Source organism: Wyeomyia smithii, chromosome 3 (assembly GCF_029784165.1).
Source record: "Wyeomyia smithii strain HCP4-BCI-WySm-NY-G18 chromosome 3, ASM2978416v1, whole genome shotgun sequence".
Taxonomy (NCBI): Eukaryota; Metazoa; Arthropoda; class Insecta; order Diptera; family Culicidae; genus Wyeomyia; species Wyeomyia smithii.
This window is the reverse complement of record NC_073696.1, coordinates 7,952,226-7,977,744: the sequence shown is the minus strand read 5'-3', so window position 1 is coordinate 7,977,744 and position 25,519 is coordinate 7,952,226. Positions and strand designations below refer to the sequence as shown.

Genomic DNA, 25,519 nt, shown 5'->3' with positions numbered 1-25,519 from the left:
CATATCATGATTGGGCAGAGTTACGTCAAACGTGCGTTCCTCAGATGCAACATTTCTATCCTTTTTTTTCGAGTTAATTTTATTGATTCTCAGATTAGATATATTTACACGATTAAAAAACAAATGTTTTGTGTTCAATTGTACTTCCGTTTAGTACATCATTTTTAGCGTGCTAGTTTGAGATAGGGTAGGTGATAGTGAAAAAATGTGTTCTATATTGTATAGGTTTTTGGAGTGTTTGTCAAGGCACCTGTGTGTGTATGTGAGATAGGAAATTCACAGTCTGCCTCAGCAGTGGAACAGCTCGTGTTTTCGGAGGTTTTTTCTTGTCCGTGACGGAGGATTATCGTATTTTTTCCTGGTAAAGTGTTGCTTACACGTTCGAGATGCTTGAAATCCGCTGCGCGAGTGTTCGCAGATTGTGATTGCGGTGGAATTGAATGTGACAACGATTAGGTGAGCGGGAAATTTTGAATTTTCTTCCACCTTTGAAAGGGGTGCTCATGGTGCTCTTTTCTTCGCCATCACCATTGAATCGTCCGTGTGTCAGCCATAATTTGCTGCTTGCAGAACTGCTTTCCCAGCATACGTACACTAGTATGAATTCAGGGCATAGTCTTGCACAAATACTCTCGCCAACTGCTGTCAAATTGACCTGATAGAAAAAGGCTATTAAATAAAGTATAATCAAGTAGCGTAAATAGTGTTGCATACAATGGGAACTTCGTTATTGGACGTTTTAGTCACAGTGGGCTCAAAACCCGGCACCTAGTGCAAAGAACAGTGATGGCTTTCTGTAAAAGCTGCAGACAAGTGGTTCAAAAAGGAATAAAGGATACGTAATGTTTACAGTTTCTAACAGGCATCAACTAGTGACGTTCCCGCATATGGTTCCCGTGTTGTATCTGAACTAATATTTGAAATTGATAAAATATATAGCCTACTTGACTATTCAGAAAGGTTCTTTGAGTTTTGTGTACTGTATAAAAAATAGAAATGCCTAAAAAACTTCAAAGGACGTTGTTTAGTTCGAAATGTTCTGTTTATAGCAGCCAAATTTTTTTTATTGCGAAACCTGTCTTTACCAATGTCAAGTGTACATAATTAGTGATTTGAAATTGCTTGTTTAACAATTAAAAAATCTATTGAGGAAATAAAGTTCAGGATTGTTACCACAGTTCGCCATTTACTAAATGTTAAAAGTTTGAAGTTTTGTTCTCACTCGAGACGTACGGAATAATTGTGGTACATGTTGTTGACTCACTATTCACTAACCGAGGTAAGATGCTGCTTTTTCGTTGCTGGTTATCTTTTATTAACTTGAGAAGTCTGAACAGTGGACAGAAATTTGTACTGGTGTTCTGATATTGAGTGAATATTAGTTTTCATAACAAATATGGCATTGTTCCAAATTTGTTCTAGTGGCACCAGCATGTATATATTTTATATTGAATACAAAATCGTTAAAATTCACATTTAAAGTCGATATTGAGAAAGTATCGATTTACGTAAACATATTCACAGCTGCATTGAAATTAAAGTTGATTTCTAAAACAAAGGATGGTAAAAGTGTACCAAGGAAGAAACGTATTTTTGTTTAAGAACAACTTTATTTTGCTGGAAATAACATCTTTGGATAAGATGTGTTTTTTAACTATCGCTCTCATATTTTTAAGCTAAGATTTCTCTTATCACTTATCAGAAATTGTCACAGATGAAATTTTATTATTTAATTCTTTTCTCTTTTCAACAGCAGAGCGTTGAAAAGCTTTGTGTTGGGCACACAGTTGGTGGTAGTGGTGCACCCCCCCCCCCCCCCCCCCCATCAGCTTGATAGCGCGATAGGAGGATTGCGATTGTTTGCGTGTATTTGCCGCCGTCATTTTCACTGTGGTGTCGTCGTCGTATCGTCCGTCCGTCTGTCGGTCGCTCGTTTGTTCGTTCGATACGAAAACGATACGTGCGCTGCGAAAGAAGACGGCCCATCTGAACAAACCAGCCACACAAGAAATATAGATCGAGTGCGCAGCGATTTTTAGAGGGGCAAACATTGAAATTGAAACAGCCTTCGAGTTATCCAGTAAAATAATTTGCAATTGGAAAAGCAGTGGTAAGCAAAATTTATGCAGCACTCTTAAATCATCTGAAGCGCAGCTTATCGACGAAGGCAATTCTAACCTTGCGTTTTTATTTTTCGTGGCTGGACAGAACTGATCTCGTGAAGCAACATTAGCCAGCTGCTGCCGTGTAGTATCAAGAGAGACAGATATCCACATATAAAAATTACCATCGTCGTAGTTTCTCCGCTGTCAAGGAAACGTAGAAGCAAAAGGAAAAAAATTCCTGAGCAGACCGAAGGGCTAAATCGCAGAGGAGGTGACGTAAAACCGAAACAAGCAACCGGAATAAGGTAAGCGTTTGTGTAGTGTGCATTTTTAGGTATAAAAAATACAAAATTACTCATCCTCCCGTTCCCAACCGAACACATTGAAGCCACCGACAAAAAGTATTCTTTGTGTATGTTAGGTTTTATAGGCTTTTCGAATTTTGAAGCAAGCCAGATTGAATGTGAGGTGCAGTGAGGGTCTTCGATTGCGCACTTGTTTCGATTCGTGGAATCATATTTAGGTGCTCTTTATTATTGAACCTTCTCTGTTTTGCACTTTTATGTTATACTTCAACATCAGTTGTTTAAAGTTTTTACATTGTAAACAGTCGCATTTCGTTAACAATTGTTTTGGTGAATTGTATATAAAATTATTAATATACCATATGTTGTTATGTGAAGTAAATTTTTTTCTCGGACTGACACATGAAACGTCAAATTCAATATTTAACTGTAATCTGCATTTTTTATACTTGTAGCTATCGAAGCTTTTTTATAACACAAAAGCAAAACCCAGTCTAAATTCTGATTCGAGTGTTGACTTTCTGTCCATTATACTTCTGTTTTTAGTCTGAAAATAGTCGCGATGGTTTTCTTGTTTGCGCCAAATCCCTTTCACTCTAGATATGAGAACAAATTTTTTTGCGCCAAATCAGGAAAATAAGTTGGGTTGGTGAGTAGCTATTTTGTTATTGCTTTTTTTGGCCAATAAGGCCTTTCCTATCGCAAAATAGATGACTTCAGTCGAAGTTATATGAACCGATATTTTCATTGTTGGTTCGTTCACTTTTGGTTGTAAATGTCGATAGCAGTTTCTGAATGTGGTAGATAGCAATTGTTCAGCGATAGCTAGGCAGAAATGGGATCGCATTTCTGTGTGTTTAGCAAAATACAAGGAAGCTGAACAGCCGAAATATTATATGTACCTATTCCATATCTTCGCTAGAGTAGACCCAGCGATGAGAACAATTGGTTTTACGCGTAGATCTCTTAACTAGAAGTTGCTTGAAGATTTCTTTCATAAAATCAGCTGGAGGAACCTAACCCCCGAATAAGAACATCACAAACATGCGCTTCTTACAGGGTGCGGATATTGGCCAAAACCGCGCGCACACGAAGCACTACCTTCCATTGAAGGGTTGGGCGCTTCGGTCCTTGACGACGGACGGTCATCGGGAATCGCAGTTCTAGATAAAGTAACCACGAACCCACGAAATTACTGATTCGATAAAGAACGCCTACTAGCAATAAAAAAGCTTTGGACAAATTATCTTAGAGTAGGAGGGTAAACGCAACTGGACAGTAGCTTATAGTTCGAAATGTCAGTCATCGGACGCATGAAACGATCCATGGAATTTTCAATAGACTAGCAATATTATTTCGTGTTGCTTTTGCAAGTAAAATAACACCTTGATTCCCTGAATCAGAATGCAGCTTCATAAATTTTCCTTGATCAAATGCAACGCATCTTTATTCAGACTCTTCTAGAAAGACTGCCTGAGTCATGAAATATGCAACACAAGTCACTCATCAAATGTCAGCTATGATAATTTGACTCAAGCAAAATAGAAAAATCAATTTGTGTTTCTTTTTCCTATTTTCAGCGATATTTGTGACATCGTACATCGACAACTAGGTTGAACCAGTTAGCCCAAAATAATGGAATTGCGTGTTGGTAACAAATATCGGCTAGGCCGAAAAATCGGTTCTGGATCATTTGGCGACATCTACTTAGGCACGAATATTTCCACTGGCGAAGAGGTTGCGATCAAGCTCGAATGTATCAAAACGAAGCACCCCCAATTGCACATAGAGAGCAAGTTCTACCGGATGTTGCAGGGTGCGGTGGGAATTCCGACCATTAAGTGGTGCGGATCGGAAGGTGATTATAATGTGATGGTGATGGAACTGCTTGGCCCTTCGCTGGAAGATTTGTTTAACTTTTGCTCAAGACGTTTCACACTCAAGACTGTGCTGCTACTGGCAGATCAGATGATTTCCCGCATCGATTTCATTCACTCGAGAAGTTTCATCCATCGAGATATCAAACCGGACAATTTCCTGATGGGTCTTGGAAAGAAAGGAAATCTGGTGTACATAATCGATTTTGGCTTAGCGAAGAAGTATAAAGATTCCAAAACAATGGCACACATCCCGTACCGGGAAAACAAGAATTTGACCGGTACGGCACGCTACGCCTCGATCAACACGCATTTGGGTATCGAACAAAGCCGTAGAGATGATTTGGAATCATTGGGATATGTGTTAATGTATTTCAATTTGGGAACATTGCCATGGCAAGGTCTAAAAGCGGCGAATAAACGCCAGAAGTACGAAAGGATCTCCGAGAAAAAACTATCGACACCGATAGAAGAATTATGCAAAGGTTTTCCGCCAGAATTTGCCTCCTATTTATCATATTGTCGTCAGCTGGAATTCACTCAGCGACCAGATTACTGCTATCTGCGAAAAGTATTTAGAACGCTGTTTGCCCGGCAAGGTTACTCTTATGATTACGTGTTTGATTGGAATATGTTGAAGTTTGGAGGATCTTCTCGTCATAATAATACCAACGAGCGGACCAAAGGTGGTGCGGTGGTACAAACGAACGATCCTACAGCAATCGGTACCAGCATGGTGGCCACTGGTGGTGGAACAGGAATGGTTACCACCGTTACTGGAACCACTGCCTCGATCGCGAAAAATGATTCCTGCAAACAGCTCGCCAATCGACTGGTGCAAATGATGGCTCAGGCACGACCCGGTGCGGACGGACAGCCACTGCCGGTTCCAGGAGCGCCCCAGCAGCAACAACCGCCCCAACCTACTCATAACAACAACGCCGGGAGTGCAAACCCGGAGCCGATTCCCGCGTTTTCCCGACACGATACCCCTGAACGTCGTTCATCCATTCGCTTGCGCGGTCAAAATCTAGACTCACGAAACATTGAATAATATTAAATCCCTTCTTTTAGTTTTTTATTTACACATATATAAAATTAATTTTATATACATGCAGCAACATTTCGTTTATAGAGGAACTGCGATAATTGCTTGAACTGAATGCAATTTGAATGCTACGAAATGAACGTCAAGTGAAAAAAGCAGCTGCAAGAAAATCTTCGATCCTTTTTTGACATCTTTACTCACCAAGGAAGGGTCATTAAAATATACATAGACTAGTTAGAGCAAAAATTTACACCCAAAGGCAAGTTGGTATAAAATGAGCTAAGCAACCGTTAAATATACGTTTCATGCTCACTCGAATGAGAACTAGCTGCTGATGAAAAAGAAAAGATAAGAAACATTATCAATATATAAATAGTTATAAATGAATTATCAATTAATTCGTTAAAATAATAACAATATGTTTGTAAAGCGAGTGAAAAAGAAAGAATGAAATCAGAATACAGAAGATAAAAAAAAAACAAAGCATATTTGCATTGAACACTCCCTCACTTTTACAAAATAAATGTCGCCAATCACACAGTCGCATACCGAATACCGGAAACTTAAAATCTTGTACGTTACCTACGTACACTCACTCAACACACACAATATACAAATCCAGCCAGCAGCTGTAAAGTCGGGTAAAATTCCGCGACATTGAGAAACTAGTAACACTCTAAGGTATATCAAACGGTTGAATTAGAAACAAACACCCGTAACAACTAACGATTTAGTCATAGCCTGTAATACTACAAATTCTTTCATCAGAAAACGCAAGAGGGTGATACAAGAAAACAGAAAAACTAAAAAAAAAATATTCGTCAAATCCTATCTTAAACACCCGTACCGATGATATATGTTAACCTTGTTTTTTCTTTAAATGGAAATTCCAATTGGTATATGAAAATAGTAAGTGTATAGAAAAAATATTGTTCGAACATATTAATACATTCGATCAAACCTTACAATTGCTGTTGACTTTTTCCTGAAATTTGAACTAGCCTTCTTTTGCTAAATTTCAATTGTTTTACCTTTGTACAAAGCTTAAAATGTCAGAAAACCAACTTTACGGCCTAACCTGCCATTCGACCGGAAGCGAATCCTTGAAAGTTTGACAAAAAACCCTAAATGGATGCTGGGGCGTTTTTGGAAGAAAACGATCGATTCAAAAATTGCAAAACGAAAATTTAGAAATCCATGACTTGAATGAACGGTGAAATATCGTTCCAAGAAAATAGCAAAATAAGCTAGACGTATAGTTTTGACAAATGTACTCACGAGTGCGTGTGTGATTCGACTAGAGAGGTGTTTGTCTAATTTTCTTTATTTCGTAAAGTGTGAATGTAACAATTATTCATTGTTTGAAGACCTGCAAACAAATATAATTTAAATGGTAATTGAATTGAGCGAAATATGTTGGCTTGGTGGTAAGAAAAGAGCATTAAACTATTAGAAAAGGTTAAAAAACAAGATATAATGGTAAAACATTAACAGCTAAGAGTAAATAAGAAATACCTATACCAATCGTGATAGTAGAGAAGTAAAGATACAAAAGAAAAACGAACACATTAAAAAGTGTGGAATAACAAAACTAGTACTACTAACAAGCGCGTTGATCTGGTGAAGCATGACTTGCCTGCATCCGAAGAACGTCGCGTCATAAATCGTATCGAAAGATTAACCGTTTGCAACTATTTGTACAGAATAATCTAAAACGTTGCGATTTATTCAATGACTCTAATCTATCATTTCATCATCTTATCGCAGCAGTAAATCAATCGTGCGGCGCAAATCTGGATGTATGGAGTCAATATTAATTATACCATGCTGTCAAATATATATGAATCAAGTGAAACTGAACAGTAGACATTTCAATAAGATTATGTAAAGACAAGGAAGTAAAAATAAACTATGCGGAAGTTACGCAACACAATTGCCAAGTGGATTCAAAGCTTCTGCGTCTAACCTAATGCGATGTTTATCGATAAAAATGAAACAATACCTATGTAAACATAGTATATAAAATATAAACAATGGTATGATGAAATATCTCTAGTACAGAAAAAAAGTAAAAGCTTGTTTCATGCCAGATTTACAGCAGGAGGGGACAAGTTCTAGGAGCAAAATAAGCGAAAATGAAAATTTTTTAGATGGTAACAGTAATGAATAATTCAACCATTTATTGCCGTACGTATAGAAAAAAAAACAAACAAATAAAAATAAAAATGATCGTTTGTTTTCAGTTTTATTTTACACTTTCATTAATAAACCATAAAACAAAACTTCATTGGAAAGTGTTTCTGCCTCGAGTAATTAATTCACATTATCCATCATGCTTTCTCCCTTCGTAACACCTTGTAATATGTTGAAATGCAACTTTCAAGTCTTCGCTCAGTTCTATGTTTTATTTGTCTGATATAAATATATAATTATTCTAAGAGCTTTAACGTTTGGCCATGTGGGAGAGTTAACCAATCGATCTTCGATCGATAGTGCTTTGATGACACAAATTTGATGAACAACTAGTGAAGTTTACCCTTGAGTAATTCACGAAATTTCAATTAATTGATTTGTATTGGAACACTTGGCGTTGAACGGTTAATGATTGAAAAAAAAAGATCGATGTTACGATACTCCATCGATTTGATATTTTCGCAATACCCATATGGAAGCATAATATAACTGGCAGCCCTGTTCGCACGTGCTAAATGCTGTCAGCCCGATGTAAACAAAATACGGCGTTAGTTGATTTTTCCTTCTTTTCGTCTGTCTGTTACACTAAATTGTTAACTGAAAACTGTTTAATGTGTTTACTGCTCATTCAAAACAATGAATAAGTTTAGCGGATTTTGTGATCTTTGTGTTCCTTTGAGTAGCTCCAGTAAAGATATGCTTGAAATCTTGAAAGAACTCCAAGAATGTAAGAGTTTCGTCTATCGTACGAATACCGTCGTGAAAACAACGTGTACTGATTTGGTATTTTTCCAACAGTAGGTTACAAAAATGTAGCGATTGAGCAGATATACGACCATATCAATCATCCCGGAGACAAAAAGAATGATCCGATCCCTGTTGCTGCGGATTTAAGTTTGTTTAGCGTAAGTGAACAGTCCGTCTAAGTTCTACTGCAAAAGATTTATTTCTATTTGAATTGTAGAAACATTTGAAGGGCCACCTTCGTTTACTAAATCGGTTAACCATCATCTATGCCGATGCAAGCATAACAGTGCTAACGAGTCGTTCTACTAATTTACGGCGGTATAACTTAGTGTCTGTAATTCCGACAACAGAAGAAGCTTTTCAACATGCTTGCCAAACAATGCCATGCGACATAATTTCTTACAACTCAGATTCGATACGGGGAAGGATGTCCAGGAAGTACTACTTTATTGCGGTGCATCGAAACATCATGTTCGAGATTAAGTATGCTCCTGCGATTGCCAGTTCTAATGATCGAAAGGATACCATCAACAGAGCCCACCGATATCACTCCTATGGGAAATCGAAAAATGTGATCATCAGCAGCGAAGCTCGCCATAGGTTTCAAATAAGAGGTCCGTACGATATTGCCAACCTGTAAGACTTTTCTGTTTTGTGTTTCTAAGTACACATATAATAACACTATTTTTTCAGTGGTCTAATATTTGGGCTCAGTGAGGAGCAATCGAAACATGCAATCCTTGGTGCACCAAGGAAGATACTAACAGCCGCGGATGCTCGACGGCACGGTAAAGCTGGTGTGGTGGTGAGCTATCGTAACAAGGCAATTGACAGTGATGACTACTCAGATTCAGAGCTGGAAGAACCGTCTAGCGATGATCAGGAAGAAAGCGAGGAGGACTCCGATAATTTACGAATTGAAGAACCACCGAAGAAAGTAGCTAAAATCGATGAAAGCTAATAAATTTGATGTAGATTGTTCGCTTAGAACAAATAAATGGAGAGTTTCATATCAGCTACCCATTTTCTATTCCTGGTTTTATGTAATTTCACTCGTAAAACTGTTAATAATTGTAAGGGCCTGGATGAGTTTAACATAAGATAACCCTACAAATTGCCTGTCGGCAAGCATCTATTAGTACATGAACATTGATACGAATTTATCACGGAAGTGGCTCCTGCAAATTAAATAAAGTATACAACATATCTGTGGACCCCTTCAGGATAGTTCATTTGTAACGGAGGTCTTAACCTTAAAAAAACCTATAAAAGGCTTAAACCACGTTAAGTTTCCAGCATCATTTAGTATCGCACTTCCTGAGTATATTTGTCTTTATTTATTTACAGCAACTTCGAATAGAACTATTTAATTTGGGCTGATAAACGAATCCACCATAAGCTGATTGAACTGACATTTGTATGTTTTTCCGCACCATTTTTCTATCATGCCGTCTCAAGCTGTCACTCTTTTTTGTATCGGGACTTCTTTGATCGACGAACAGACTTCAACAATGCGTGTGTGTGAGTGAGCTTTCGTCGATTTCATATGCATCGTCTTTTTCTGCGGCCTGCAGCTAGAGACCAAAGGGAAATCGAAATCCAGTATGTGTGTGAAACAAAATGGAGGTGTTTTATAATGGTGCGTAACTTTTCCCGTCTTACTTGAAAATTATGCCGGAAAAACGTTCCGAAATAGGTTAAAAATGGTGTTGATCTTTGGCGGAAGTAATTTGGAACATTTTGATAGCGTTTTTCGGTCCAAATTAATCAATATATGGGCAAAAAAGTGCACCTGAAAGTTACGGAAAAAAGTTTTTTGCTGCGCTGGGGCTTCGGGTTCATAGTGAAAAATGAAAGAAGAACAAAAAAGTACATCACTCTGAGAGCGAAGTGATTAAAGAGAAGAGAGCGAAGAATGTGAAGAAGCGACAGGAGCATTAATTTAATCGCATTTTTTTACAATTTGATGTCCAATGTAATGGTTATTGATCAAAAGCTGAGACTGATTTTATTTCGTTAGTTTTTTTTGTTGCTGTTGTTGGAATAATTGCGACTTGTGAAAATGAAACACTGAGCTGGTGACGGAAATTTTTGACAAGATGGTGTCAGCGTAGGAACATTCAACTTTGAAGAAGATGTATAACTGTAGCATGTAGTCTATGTTATTAAGTTCAAGAAACGAAAGTAAAGAAAAAGTGAATATTACCTTCTATGCCGGTAAGTAAAATCACTGCATTATTTTACTATATATTGTAAAAACTCAGTTTCTGAAGGTAAGCAAAAAATGGAGCAATGTTTACAGATAAATGATAAATGTTTTCAAAATTCGCTCAATTTTCAGCCTTTTCTCAGATCAGTCAGATTTTTTTGAAAAAATTGAGATTTTTTTTGTTTTTGTGGCCATAATTTTACATAACAACCAGAGTTTTTACTAATCGTTGAATGTATAAATCAAAATAAAATTAAAAAAAATCAAAAAGGCATTAATTTAGTTAAGTTTTGTTCGATTCGATTGTTATTGGAAAATCTAAAACAGAATATGAAACTAGAAAAAAAATCAATTTTACCATATCGATTACTCCGGAATAGCTGAAATAACTTAGTAACGATTGAAAGTCAAGTTATCTTCATATATAATTGAAATTAATGATAATTGAAAAATCTGCTCAAAGGTCTATCGTTTATGGTGTAAATTCAAGTTTTACTCGCATACAAAGAAACGTTTTATGTGAGGGTTGGAATTTTTATAATTGTACAAAAAAAACGGATTTGCATGTTTTTTTTTCCTGGTCGAATCCTGTATTCAATAATAAAACATTGTTTGTCATAAGAAGTATTGTAATCAAAGAAAAATTTCAAGGTCGAGTTAACTACGAACGAGCACGCCATGCCCAGACGTCAAGAGTGGACATCTACTGACTACTGTGACATTTTTTTTACTGTGCCACAGAATAGTTGTTCCAAAAGGCTACTAACTGTTTCCTATCACGAGACTAGACCGATTTAAAGTCCTGGAGGTGAAACATGCAATTACAATTTGAGTACACTAAGGTCGCTTTCTACGCGGTTTTTTTACGCGGGTTTTTTTTTTACATTGTTTGTCATAAGAAGTATTGTAATCAAAGAAAAATTTCAAGGTCGAACTAACTACGAACGAGCACGCCATGCCCAGACGTCAAGAGTGGACATCTACTGACTACTGTGACATTTTTTTTACTGTGCCACAGAATAGTTGTTCCAAAAGGCTACTAACTGTTTCCTATCACGAGACTAGACCGATTTAAAGTCCTGGAGGTGAAACATGCAATTACAATTTGAGTACACTAAGGTCGCTTTCTACGCGGGTTTTTTTTAAATTGTTTGTCATAAGAAGTATTGTAATCAAAGAAAAATTTCAAGGTCGAACTAACTACGAACGAGCACGCCATGCCCAGACGTCAAGAGTGGACATCTACTGACTACTGTGACATTTTTTTTACTGTGCCACAGAATAGTTGTTCCAAAAGGATACTAACTGTTTCCTATCACGATACTAGACCGATTTAAAGTCCTGGAGGTGAAACATGCAATTACAATTTGAGTACACTAAGGTCGCTTTCTACGCGGTTTTTTTACGCGGGTTTTTTTTACGCGGATTCCGGAATTTACGCGTTTTTTTACGCGGATTCCGGAATTTACGCGGTTTTTTTACGCGGATTCCGGAATTTACGCGGTTTCTTTTTACGCGGATTCCGGAATTTACGCGGTATTTTTTTTTTGGCCCGGATTTCGGTTCCCCTTCACTCGGAATGCAAAATTAACGATGGTTTTTTTACGCGGATTCCGGAATTTACGCGGTTTTTTTTACGCGGATTCCGGAATTTACGCGGTTTCTTTTTACGCGGCACGTATCCCCCGCGTAAAAAGCGACTTTAGTGTACTGTTGCTCTGTTGTATTTGCACTTTTTTTTGTTTTTTTTTTCATAAATTATCGATTTGAAACTCAAATTATTCAAATCGATTATTTGAATTTATGTTACATACTCCTTATAAACGAAAACAAACACATGAAAAATGCGTGTATATATCATACATATTCAGCGGACTAGCATCCAGCAGTCTACATAAGAATGTACAATCGTATATTTTCATAGCGAGTAGAAGCAAAAAAAAAACATTCAAAACAGCTCACCCCATTTGCTTTACATTGAACATACACGCAATTATACAGCCATTACCAATCTTAGTCATATCCACTTACTGATTCATCATTTTGGCTTGTGCTGATTAAGAATGCCACTAAAGATAACTGCTTAATAGTTTTGAATGCTCGGTTACATTCAATGGAAAATCGAAAAATGGGAGCGACATGATGCCCCAGGTCCAATTTTGTGTATATCAAGTTTCCAAATTGAAAGAAAGTTAAATTGATTTCAATCAACTACACCATCCACAACATTATCATCAACAATCAAATCAAGTATAATTTAATTGATAAGTAATATTTCGGTTTTTCTAAAACATTGTTAATCTTCCAAATTTGGTGTGTCGTGTCGCCAATATTCCGCTGTCAGAACTTGACCTTTCGTCGTTTTTCGACATAAACCTTCATTTGTTAGACCAGTATCTTACGTCGAAATAAACAGTGGATTCTACATATTCTAATGTCATAATTTAGTGTTTTAAATTGGCGCTTCCGGTTGGCTGCGAGACAAAACACTAATTAAGCACTAGCACCATTCATGGCATATTCAAATCCCGTTCCGTAGTTATTACGGAACAACATACAAGGCGAACATGGCAGGTGGGATGACCGTTGCTGATTTTCATATGAAGCTGGTGATATTTGAACATATTGTTCTAACTAGTCATACGCCAGCAGAATGTTTATAATTTCGTGATATATGGATCAAAACAACAGTCACATATTAAACCAGATGTCCATAACTTTCCTGACAAATGCCTAACCTGCATTGGATACAAAGAAATTGGACTGTGTTATCTCCCTGCTTATATTTTACTGGAAATCAATGGAAAATCAATGTATGGTTAAATACAAACATAAGTACATTAGTTTGTTCATTATCCTTTTCTCTGTCAGCACTAACCTTCAGATTATGAAATTGATTTGGCAAACCTTAGAGTAATCAATTAAAATTCTCAATCGAGGGAACCTCTTTTAGGCAGTTTGCATCTGTTTTGCAGGGAGTTGTTCTACAGCAATTAGAAAATAGCTACAATTTTGGTTGATTTTTTGGATTGATGTTCATTCAAAAAAGTTTCTGTGATGAACGGTACCATATGTTCGTAAAGGATGCGTAGCGCGTGGAAACACGTTAAAAAAAAGCGCGTAAATTCTAAAACTCGTAAGAAAGCTTGAAACTTGGAAAAAGTTTCTAATAATTTCAGTTAAATGATTGAGGAAGGCTCAAGAGCAGTGCTAATCAAGATGAAACCACCGCTGAAAAGAGACTTCATTGCCGGAAGAAACGTCAGCATTGGGAGCGTGCTCTTGCGGAGGCGGAGGGCTGCTTCCCCAGGCACGATACGAGGAACTTCTACAAAAAGATTGCCGGAATCAGGAACCGAAACGTGTCTGCCCCTGTCATGTGCAACAACAGAGAGGGAAACCTGAACACCGATAAATCATAGGTAGCTAGGCGTTGAAAACAACGTTTTACTGTTTTGTTGAACGGTGAGGAAGGCAGAGGAGAATGATGGACAAACTGTGGATCCACCAACCATGGACGAGGTGAAGAAAGCAATCAAAGAGTTGAAAAACTACAAGGCAGTTGGGCTTTTTGAAATCGGAAGCGAACAGCTGTATCGACAATTCATCGGATCATGCTGAAAGTGTGGGTTTGATGAAGAATTCGGACTGGTTGGAGGATCTCATATGCCCGATCATCAAAAAAGGCCACTGTCTGGACTGTAGTTACTATCGGGACATAACTCTTCTCTATACCGTGTACAAAATTGTTTTCCGCATTATTTTTTATTGACTGAGGCCGTTGCAGGAAACCTTTGTTGGCGAATTCTAATGTGGTTTTCGACGGGGACGCTCCACCACGGGCCAAATGTTCATTTTGTAACAAATCCTCGATAAGATTCGAGAATTCAACTTGCAGACTCACCATCTGTTTATTGTTTATAGTGCAGTGTACGACTGAGTTGAGAGAAATCAGTTATGGCAGATAATGCTCGAGCATGGTTTTCTAATAAAACCAATTAGACTGATTCGTGCTACCCTCAATGGTTCCACATCAAGCGTCATGGTAGCCGGTGAGACGGGCGCTTTCGTGACGATAGATGTTTTGAAGCAGGGTGGTGGGCTGTCAAACTCATTGTTCAACATTGCATTGAATGGTGCTATACGGAGGGCTGGCGTGCAAAGAAGCGGCACCATCATGACACGAAGTCTCAAATGCTCCTTTGTGTATTTCAAGAAAAAAGCTGCGAGAATTGGGCTTGTCGTGAACTCTGCCAAAACGAAGTTCAAGTACATGGCTGATAAAGATTGTGGTAGTCAGTCGGGTGTTGGTGCTGCGGTGGTGATGGGGAATCATTTGGAGTAGTCGAAGAACTTATTTACCTCGGTATATTGGTGACGTCGACAATGAGGTTAGCCGTGAGATAAATAGGCGGATAGCGGCCGCAAACAGGGCCTTCTACGGGTTGCGTAACCAGCTGAGGTCATGCAGCCTGCAAACCCGTACCAAGCTAGCATTCTATAGGACACTGATTCTCCCGGTGGCTCTCTATGGCCATGAAACATGGACATTGAAAGAGGTTGATCGGCGAGTTCTTGGTGTGTTTGAGCAGTAGAATCTGACGGATTTCCTTGGTGGCAAACTGGAAAGTGGTGTTTCCGAGGGATTGTCAAGCAGATAAAACACGGCAGGCTACAGTGGGCTGGGCTTATAGATGAAATGCCGGAGGAACGATCAGCAAGAACTATATTTAGCAGGAATTTTTATAGAGGCGGTTGACTTCGGGGTAGACCCCGCACTCGTTGGAGATGTGCTATCGACGAGGATGAACGCTTAATAGGTGCTAGAGGTGACGAGAATTTGAGCCCAAGACCGAGTGATATGGCGAAATATTCTGGATTCAGCACTGGAACGATAATCAATCTGTCGTCGCAAAAGTAAAGTAAATGAAAATGCAAATCAAGAAAAAATGGTAAGACCTGGACAAATCAGTATATGCATGTATAAACATAGGGAAATTTGATCCAAGAAACTCATCCGCCAATCTGATAAATGATTTGAAAATGACAAACCTTTAGAAACATACCGCGTCAAAAACGACTTTTCTGGAAAATGAATGTAAAAATATTGTGTAAACTCCAGAATCTGAGAAATAAAACGCCTAAAAATTGCCACGTATATAATTTAAAGTTTACAATTACTGGTTGTGTGGTTGCCACTAAGAAAAAGTGTGTTACTTCTCAGTAGCTCAGTGGTGCTTCAGATGTGTAATTTGTCCGTAAACGCGGCAGAATGTAATAGTGCGGGTAAGGCCTAAAACATAGTGAACGCCAACGCGAGCGATAGGGTGAGATTCTTGCCGTAGGCTTATGAACAGCCGTAAGTAGAGCTCTACACGAGTACGAATTATTGGTATGATCGCATCATTTATCAAGGTGAATCCTGATCCAACGTAACCTTCCCCACTAACAAAAATTCCTCTCCTGTGACCTTTGTGGAGATGCAGAGGTTAACACGGTCTCCAAATAGCGAGGGTCACACTAACATCACTCTCCTCTTCCTACCTGATTGCAAAGACGTGGCCGGCGTCGTTATTGATCCTTTAAAGTATTGAGTCACAAGTTTTAACTTGTAACTCATTTTTAATGGACGGTCACTCCTAGCCCCATTCAGTTGATTCATTGTGCAATTTTACTGATTCGGATCAGTCACGGAGTACAACCAATGATATGTGCAGTCAGTCAAGCTAAGCTAAGCCGTAAGTAGAGCTCTACTTACGGCTGTTCTTAACCTACGGCAAGATCTTCGCCCGATCGCTCGCGTTGGCGCTCACTATGTTTCAGGCCTAACATTGATAGCACATGATGCATGTTTTGTTTCAAGACATCAGTTTTTATTAGGTTCTAACAGCAGGTTAACAAATTGTTTAAGGAAGAGGGCTGTTTAGAATTTTTTGAAAAATTTTTACCTTCGAAACATCAGCGTTCATTAGAGCAAATATACATTCGCCTTTTTGATCGGTAGGACTGTCAATTTATTTAAGCTGATATAGTGAATGTCATGGTAAATGTCTATTCATGTCCTCTGTGCTAAGCATGATCGTCGCATATGATTTATCCATTGTTCGCGTAAATTTGTTTATGAAACTTTTTATCAATTTTCACCGCTGAGCAATAACTAACGTATTACAAAATTGTGCAACATTTTATCTATCCAACAACATATTGGTTATGGTTATCCATCATGTGGTTATGCTGTTAGAACGTGGATAGACCCCCTCCCCCTTGGAATTATCGACGAAAAACGGTAAACCAGAAATGATCTCAAATGTGTCTACGTGGTTTATGGATAGCTCATAGACAAAATATTACCTCAATACATTTCGTAACTCATAAAAATTTAAACCTTTCTCACACTTTCCTTTATTATTCTGCAAACGTAAAACTAGTCACAGGTTACAAAAAAATCAATAACATAGTTAAACAATGTTGAAGGATTTTGTTGTCGTACATTGTATTCTATTTTAGTATATCCAGCAGTACTTGTTTTTAGAACGTGATACCCGGAGAGTTCCAGTAAAGCGTACACTGAGGTCTTTTTTTACGCGGTTGATTGTTCCACGATTCAAAGATTAGACTAGGTTTTTTATACTAAACTTATTTGATACCGCGTACAAATGATCAACAATAATCATTCCCAGAATAACCTACGCCTCGTTAGTTTGGTGGCCCAAAATTACTGAAACATTCACTCAAGCTAAGCTAGCTAAAATCCAAAGATTGACCTGTGCATCGATTTGTGGAGCTATGAGAAGCACTTCATCAAAAGCCCTAGATGTAATACTTCACCTTCTTCCACTTCATCAGGTGGTTCAACTAGAAACGGAAAAAAGTGCTCTGAGGCTGAATCGACAATACAACCTAAAAGAAGGAGATCTAACAGGACACCTGAGAATACTGGAAGGTTTCCAAATAAATAATCGAATAAAAAGTAAGGAGGATTGGCTGGAGAGTAAACCTAATTTTGAAATTCCCTACAGAATATTAGAGATAGAACGAGAAAGTTGGCAACAAGGTGGACCCAATATTCGGGACGGTTCACTTTGCTTCTACACAGATGGTTCTAGAATGAATGGTCCCGCGGGTGCGGGATTCACAGGACCAGGAATTAATAAATTTTTCCCTTGGGACATTGACCAACAGTATTCAAGGCGGAAATATACGCGATAATAGAATGCACGAATACGTGTCTGAAAAGAAATTATCGACACGCAAATATTTGCATTTTCTGAGTCAGGCAGTATTTAAAGCCCTGAATGCTCCTTTCTGCCACTCTAAACTAGTGTGGGAATGCATACTGTCGCTCCGAAAGTTAGCTATGAAAAACCAGGTTAACTTATACTGGGTTCTTGGTCATTGTGGAATCGCAGGAAACGAGAAGGCCGACTCACTAGCCAGACAAGGGTCATCCACTAACTTTGTTGGCCCAGAACCTTTCTGTGGAGTCTCCCCGATTGCTCTAAAAGCTGAACTCGGTGAAGGGGAGAAAGCGACCGGGAAAGTCCCGGTGAGGTAATAAACTTCATACGAATTGCGTTGCCCAACTGGGATAAATGTGCAATGTAGCAAGGACATCAACTCGCCAAATAGTGATGTACCTGCTGTACGCACTTAGAGTAAGTTGAAGCAAACCACAATAGATCAGAAAATGGTCGCAGTGGTTTAGTCTTCTACAAGGGGAAAAAATGTATACTTTTTTATTTGAGAACCTCTTTACCTAAATGTTACTTATAATTCGAGAGCTTTCAGTAACGATACAGAGTGGACTCAACCGGTTAAGCCGGCACCTAGAGATTATTGTTGACGAAAAATCTATCTAGTAAAAGAAAACAAACGTTGACACCGATTCGTTGGTCAATGGGCCGTTAATAAGGTCCTGAGAAATAAAAGAGATTTTTACAGAAAGGAAAAGTTTTTTTTATTGAATCTACTATCAAATTTCGAATAGTAGAATTTGATAGTGTTAATCATCATCGTTATGATAACTGTTAGCGATTCGGAACTTTTATTGTCACGGCTCTTTAAAAACTAAAAACTGTTGTTATATAAAGCGCGTGAGGAAATCCCTTTTACTAAACTGCTGTTTTCCCCTTAAGCGGTAACAACAGTCGCCTTTCTCTATACTAGTACTAAAGTAACCTGGAGAAACAATATTTACGTTTGTTCATACGATACATTCAAACATTTCTCAAAAGGACCTAAGTAACAATGAGAGATCCTCTCTCTTTTTAATATTAAAATAATTTTAATTGTTGATCAAATTCGACATTAATTTCCGGAACATTTCGCAATAACAGTTTGCGAAGGTTAATAAGGTTTCATGAGTAGACTATACAGCATAAGATTTGTTGCCAACCAATAAACCAACGAAGTTATATTATTGCCTAAGGAACGCTATAACGATCTCTGAAGATCTATTACAGTTAGGCGGACGACGTCATAAAACTCTGCGTCTGTCAACGAGCTTTGCGTGATAATAATAAAAAAATCCAGTATTGATATGTTCAATGTTTTACTCTCACAGACTCACCAACAAATGATTTACTTGTGGTTTGAAGAATGATGAGACCATCTGTTGCTGTTTTTTTTAACAACACTAATGAAAGTTTTTTTCATTAATGAAGTATCTTGTTTCAATGTTTCAATTTTCTTCATTATTGAAAATTCGTTGATATGCCAAAGTTTTTCACAATTGTCATCCTGTGCTGTGAATACTGAGAGATTTTTCCTCTCTTTGATATTTAAATAAAAATAGTGTCCTACGCTAGTTTGTAATTAAATATAAAACATTGAAATCAGACTCTAGTTACTTTAGGTAAGTAATTTGATAAATTTTGCATTCACGATGGATGTATGATTTCAAGCTACTGCCATTTTCTGCCGACAATGGCGGAGATACCGTGCGTCGCATTGACAACGGTATCGTATCAACGTGAACAGTGAAAAAAGTAATTAATTCTTTGGATTCCGGTTCTGACGACGGTTCGCTGGGATAAGCTCTCTGATATACCTAGCTTGGATGAAGCTTTGTCTATCGGGGAGCAAGCTCCCTTTGCCAGTTTTAAATCCAATAGTTTCGTTGGCCCAGCCGCTGTATTTGTGATGTAAACCCGTAGATGTACATATGTGCATAATAGCCAATATGATATTTGGTTCTATTTGAATATGTATTTATTTCTGAATCTAAATTGATAGCATGCCGGCAGTGCTGCAAGATATGGTTTCAAATGTTTTGTTGCGGCATATTATTGACAAGCTTTAAATCGCTCTAAGAATATATTTTTTCAATAGAAGTGCGAAAACTATTCAATGTTATTTAAAATTTTGTCCAGTGTAACTATTGTACTCTAAATTATCATCAACATGTATCCGTATCATTTCGTTGAAGATGAATTACTGACAACAAGGCAGTAGACATTTTGCATCCAGCAGCAGTACACTGGAGCAGGGAGTTGTTTTATATCACTCCGCCCGCTCAAGACCAATGAATCGAAAGGAGCTTTTGCGAATTTGTTCGATTGCTCGTGCTGAGAATAACTGTTGCACCAATACATTCGTATTCATAAATGCTCTAGATGAACAGTAGAAGTTGAAAGCTTACGTCGCTAACGTTCCATCCGTATTGAATAGTGAAGGAGATGCGGAATAAGTAGAGTGTCATTATGCTGACGTTGCGACATGCAATTCACAAAGCGGAGAACGCAGAGATGTTCAGCCATGATATCAATAGAATAGTCTCAATAACTTTTCCTTCTAATGCTAAAGTAGGTAATTACAGAAATAGAGCGTAATAAAATCAAAACTATAACGGCTGTTAAGCAACCAGCAATTTACTACAAGACATAAAGTTATACTTTTTTTATATTTATATTGTCCTGGGGTCTCTGAACTCTCCATTGAATAGATGAGGTACTCTTTTGTTTGTATCAAAGAGGATAAATGAGCAAGCAGGTAAACTATCTCATGTCAACGCTGTCTCATATATTACAATTTAGAATATAAACATCTGGAGTTAGCTCTCTTGCCTGGATTCTTACCGGTTTTCATAAGCTTAAGATTGTCATTTGGAGGTCATACTAGATATTTCAAGGCTTTACTGTAAAAAAAAAATGTTTTTAAATTATATCGGAAATATATTTCTCTAGAAGTCAATATACCTAGTTAATGAAATGTAACCTTTTATTTGTTTATTTTGTCGAATTCTTAAGTGCTGCCAGAACTCAATATTGTTAATTGTCAACAAGTCAGAACTGATCATGCGATTTGGTTCGTCCTCGTGAAACGACAAATGTCTCAAAAAAAAAAAAACTCGTACAAAATAAAACGGTTTTTAAGCCTATCTAGTCCATTGACTGTAGTGCTAACCATGATGTATATACATCATGGTGCTAACGATAGTTAGTGACGTATGGGTGACTAGTGGCGGTAACGAAAAATGAATACAAAATAAGTGAATTCATTCTGTCGCGCCTGCAAGCAATGAACACCATTTGACAGTATGTCACACTAACACCGGGGAGTCAATGGCTGATAGTAGGTGTGAGCTTCTGTCTGATCATTGGTCGATTTGCCGACATCTGAGGCAAACATTATACAACTACTGCCACATTTGCCGCTTCTTCTCAATGAGACTATTCGAACTACCCACAAGTTTCTATTCAACCGTGGACACACCAACACTGCGCAGCAAACCATCGTTTCATGGTATGCGTTGTCAGTAGCGCTTTGGTCGGATAATAATTATTGAATTGAAAGTTTTTTTTTCGCCACACTCGTCTCTCAAAGAGGTACAGAGAAACAATGATGTCGGCGTATGTTTTAATTTTAATTGTGAGTTGAAAGTTGAATTCATATTTGGCGAATTGAAGGCCACGGAAATTGGTCAAATGTATTGCTAAACGATAGTTATGTTGGTTCTGCGTTACGGAAAGATGGAATTCGTCCGATTTCGGACTTGGTTTAATAGGAAAGTGGTGATGAAAATTAATCAATGAGACAAGTCGAGTGCTCTTCTCGTTCGCCATCATTCGGTTATGTTAATGGTGGAGCAAAAGGCAAATGGAAGAAAAAATCTGATCATTTGTTTCGAATGTGAAATCGAGTTTTCGTGCAGTGCGGTGACTCGGTCTGAAATTATCATTGATTTTTCTTGATTTGGAAGTATGGTGATGTACGCTGTGAGATTCAGTAAATGTAAGTTTGTTTTTGAATGGTATGAGATTTTCCTACTACTTTGTTCTACCTAGTACATAAATTTCGATTTATTCAATATCAACATATATAATGTGTAATGTGTGAAAAATAGTTGTGTGTGCATCGTGTTTGTTTTTAATGTTGTTAATTGTAAAATGGTATGCTTTCGGAAATTAGTTCAAAACAGTGAAGAAAAATTCCTCCATCACGCAAGAAAATCGATTGCATGCGGGTGACATTTTTAATTGGAAAAGTGAGTTTTGAGGTTAGAATCAACTCGAAGTGTCTCGAGAGTGTTGGCAGCAGCAGCAACAGCAGCAGAAAAAACAGCGACACGGAAAGCAAGAGAGAAAAGTGTGCTTTCGAAAATCATAAACCTTTATACGTCGTTTCTGCTCGCCGTTGGTAATGTAGACATGGCATGACAGAGGGACAGTAATAACACAAACAAGAAGTATCTACAGAAAAACCTCATGTTGGCTACACGGAAACAAGTAATAGCCGAGGAAGCGAGAAGTAGAAGAAGAAACCTTTTGATGGCAGAAAATACCGTATAAATGAGTGAACTCCGTTGACGCGGCGCGGTTATAAATTGGAGTATATTCTTACAGTTGTTGTGTGCATATAATAGTGATGAAGTCGGAGTCCAACTTTGTCAGTATAAGAAATACGAGTTGAAAAAAGAACGTAGGTATAATGAAGGCTTGATTTCAATTGCCGGAAGAATAGTAACGATGGTACAAATAAATCGAAAAAATCGCAAAAACAGTTGAATAAATTGTTTTGATGTGAAATGAAAATGTACCACCGTGAAACATTCAAGTGTATGACGTTTTCCAGTTAACACGAAATATGTAGGTACTATAGAAGCAAAGCTCATAGAAAACAAGTCAAATCAAAAGGAACGTAAGATTTATACTTCATAAGTAATTGAACGCAATATAGGGTGGCAAAAGTATCACTTCTGATCATTGTTATGCAGCTTTTATTGGAAGATAATCGAACGACGGCAGCAGAAACAAGAAACCTTTTTTTAAAATCAAGAATTTATCAGATAAAAGTTGTTTTGAATAAGGTGTATAGATTTTTTGCTATACATACATATTTAAAATATCGTGTTATCTAAATGATGTATGACGTAATGGTTTTAGTTTCACTAGTAACAGTACAAGTTAACGTTCACCTTTCTCAAACCTTGAACGAAATTGATGTCCTGATAGTGGAGGTCTGTTACAATCTTCTCTTCTGATCATTTTAACGATATAGGTATATACTTTCTGCCAGTTCATGTTGGATTACACTTATTTTCGTTCATTATTTATTTCCTAATGGGTGATATGCAGTATTTTGATGGAAACCGGTGGCAGTGACTAGTTGATTTTGCTAAGACATCATAATAAAATAATGGTTAGGCAATTGGTGCTATCTGAATTGTTGGCTTTATTTCAAATTTTGATATTATCCTCTGAGCTGAACCTCTCATCTGGTAATCGAATATCAAATAAAAGAAACTTGTCTTAGCAGCAATCAGTTTTACAAATCACGAGAGTTTAGAATGTAACTCATGAATTGAAGATGCGGGTAGTGCTTAGGAAAATGCTCTTCGGCGAATTGCGTAACCTACTGAGATCTTGTAGGCTACGCAGAATGACAAGAAAATTCACTCTATAAGATGTTGTTTTTTGGTAATTTATGCTTGGGACAAAGCGTATACCATCAATAAACAGTACCGTACTGCATAAAATTTCGAACACTCAAGCTATGATGTATCTTTTTGCACTAAAAAATTCACGAAAAATGAATTTTTCTCGTCGATCTTAAAGGTTTAACATATTTTATATTTGTTGCAATTAAGTGCTATTTAGATAGATTCAAACATGTTTGCTCATTAAATTAACGAGAATTGAGGAATTCGGCTTTGATTCTAAGCACTAAGAGATAGATAGGCAAACCGTCCCAACACTGACTGTAACTTTTTTCAACGCCTACTGGTTCCCTGGAAGGGGACCTACAGTGAAGAGCTATCCATTACTGGGTGAAGAACATTCCGAGGAACGAGATGGTGTATAGTAATCATACTGATTTTTATTCTGATGTGTTCGAAGTTTGAGACTGTTCAAAGTTTGAATCAAAACGGTATGAACGACCAAAATTTCGGTGGCAAATTGAATGTTAATATGTAGCTTGATGAACTGCGAGTTGGTTCACATGCATTAGGTGAACCAAAGTAACATTTCAGGTTTCAAAGCCAAGCGGAACATAAGTTTTAAGACAATCTCCAAGAGTATTTCAAAACATAAATTGTTACTTATGATAGAGTAAAAAACTACTAGTCACTGTTTTTTTTTCACGTTGTCGATATTAATCGTTAGCGGAAAACTATCAAGTGCATGAGTCACAGAGTTATTTGATATGCAAAAAAAAATTTCTTGGTGACGTGAAATTCATCTTTCATGCTTATACCAAAAGTCTGATTCAATTTTAATTTCGAAAATAAAGTTTTTTAAATAATTTGTTTAATTTATAGGATTAATCGGTTATAGATCATTGATTTCATGTTTCTAGACAGATATTGTAATGTTTTGTTCCTTAAATTAGTTAAAATAGTAATTTGATTCCTTGTTAAAATCTCCTAGAAGTGTAATTGAAATTTTTGGTATTTGATGATCTTTTCGGTATTTACTCTCTGCTAGCTGGATTGTGATTGTTTTCCTTAAACGTTTTTTTAAGCTAGCTGAAGATGACGAGGAATGAGTTGATAAAAGTATGTTATGTATGTACGTATATTACATGGTTAAAACTCCGACGTTGTTACAATCTTCCGAATCGGGATATCTTTGAAAACCATTTTTCTTCAATTGGATTTTTAAAAAAATTGACAGCTATCACACAAGTTTTGATGAGAGTTTAAGAATATATGGGTGAAGCGAGTTTTGAGTATAAAGTGAGATTTTTGTTTTTAAAGTTTTTTTTTTCGCAACGCACTGATTAAAGCTTGGAGAACAACGACGCGACATAAATGGCCGCTCGTAATGGGTGTCGTTTGCAGGTGATTCGAACGTTTTGTGTGTAGAGTACACTGCCTAAATGGGACATTCGCTGTTTGTGGGAGAGAAAAATGTACACGTAGATAAAAATCGTATAATCCCCGAACATGGTCGCCCAACCATCATTTTCGGTGAGCTTGAGCATAATATCAAGCTCGGACCCGGCATGATGCCCAAGCGCGCTGAGAGCGAGGGAGAATGAGCAAAAGTATCACAAGGTAAGAAGACAATTGGGAAAGAGCGCACTGTTGCAAGACGCGCGCCTTTCCGTTTACCTTCCCTCCTCTAACCCTGCAATCGTCTACTGGATGCCACATTTTCGTAGTCAAAGGTTTGATTCCATTTTCTTGCTTCGTTTTGTGTGCCTGAAATGTGTAGTTAGTTACACATGTACACTGACGACGAGGGCGACTAATCGAAGCTTTCGGAACAGTGGCGGATCGATGAAGATGAATTCGACTTTTTCTTTTTCTCCCTCTGGCGACTCAAACAGTTATTGAGCTGGCAAGATAATATGTGAGGTAATAAAATTTTCTCACTGCCAGTTTTGCATTTTATGCCTGTGCCTGCACTGTGCTTCTTGATATGTATTTGTGATGTGTTCCTGCTTATAGCTCTGTCGGAATAACTCGCAATTACGTAGTATGTAGCGATAGTCGATTTCTTCTCTGAATGATATGTTGGACAGGATAGCCTCAATATCAAACATCGAAATGTAATAAATCAGTTAAGGCATTTTCTAGAATGTGCCCTCCT

General features: G+C 37.6%; 3 protein-coding genes across 14 annotated transcripts in view; all 3 read left to right on the top strand.

Moving 5' to 3' along the window:
- The first annotated feature begins 276 nt into the window (after positions 1 to 276).
- On the top strand, positions 277 to 7,622 carry LOC129729407 (casein kinase I). 3 transcript variants are annotated; one of them, XM_055687963.1, is made up of 5 exons: positions 277 to 456; positions 1,165 to 1,279; positions 1,754 to 2,110; positions 2,209 to 2,410; positions 3,991 to 7,622. In XM_055687963.1, exon 5 carries the CDS (start codon positions 4,046 to 4,048, stop codon positions 5,339 to 5,341), a length of 1,296 nt encoding a protein of 431 aa, XP_055543938.1. In that variant the 5' UTR covers positions 277 to 456; positions 1,165 to 1,279; positions 1,754 to 2,110; positions 2,209 to 2,410; positions 3,991 to 4,045; the 3' UTR covers positions 5,342 to 7,622. The 3 variants fall into 3 exon arrangements, with proteins under 3 accessions (XP_055543938.1, XP_055543939.1, XP_055543937.1); XM_055687964.1 differs by lacking the exon at positions 1,165 to 1,279 and having other exon boundaries at positions 1,757 to 2,110; XM_055687962.1 differs by lacking the exon at positions 1,165 to 1,279.
- A 420-nt stretch (positions 7,623 to 8,042) lies between these two features.
- On the top strand, positions 8,043 to 9,290 carry LOC129729415 (ribonuclease P protein subunit p30). The gene is made up of 4 exons (XM_055687973.1): positions 8,043 to 8,255; positions 8,327 to 8,433; positions 8,493 to 8,911; positions 8,969 to 9,290. The coding sequence occupies exons 1-4, from the start codon at positions 8,165 to 8,167 to the stop codon at positions 9,234 to 9,236; spliced, it is 885 nt and encodes a 294-aa protein (XP_055543948.1). The 5' UTR covers positions 8,043 to 8,164; the 3' UTR covers positions 9,237 to 9,290.
- Positions 9,291 to 9,865: 575 nt separating this feature from the next.
- LOC129729389 (uncharacterized) overlaps positions 9,866 to 25,519 on the top strand; it is a 47,503-nt gene continuing 31,849 nt past the window's right edge. For 5 of the 10 annotated variants that reach the window (XM_055687932.1, XM_055687936.1, XM_055687934.1 and 2 more), the window contains exon 1: positions 21,291 to 21,716. The gene's annotated coding sequence lies outside the window, so the exon portion shown is untranslated. Of the gene's footprint in view, positions 9,915 to 9,934; positions 10,251 to 10,339; positions 10,493 to 21,289; positions 21,717 to 25,519 lie in introns of those variants that run through there. The other 5 variants (XM_055687931.1, XM_055687937.1, XM_055687929.1 and 2 more) reach the window with 4 other exon arrangements.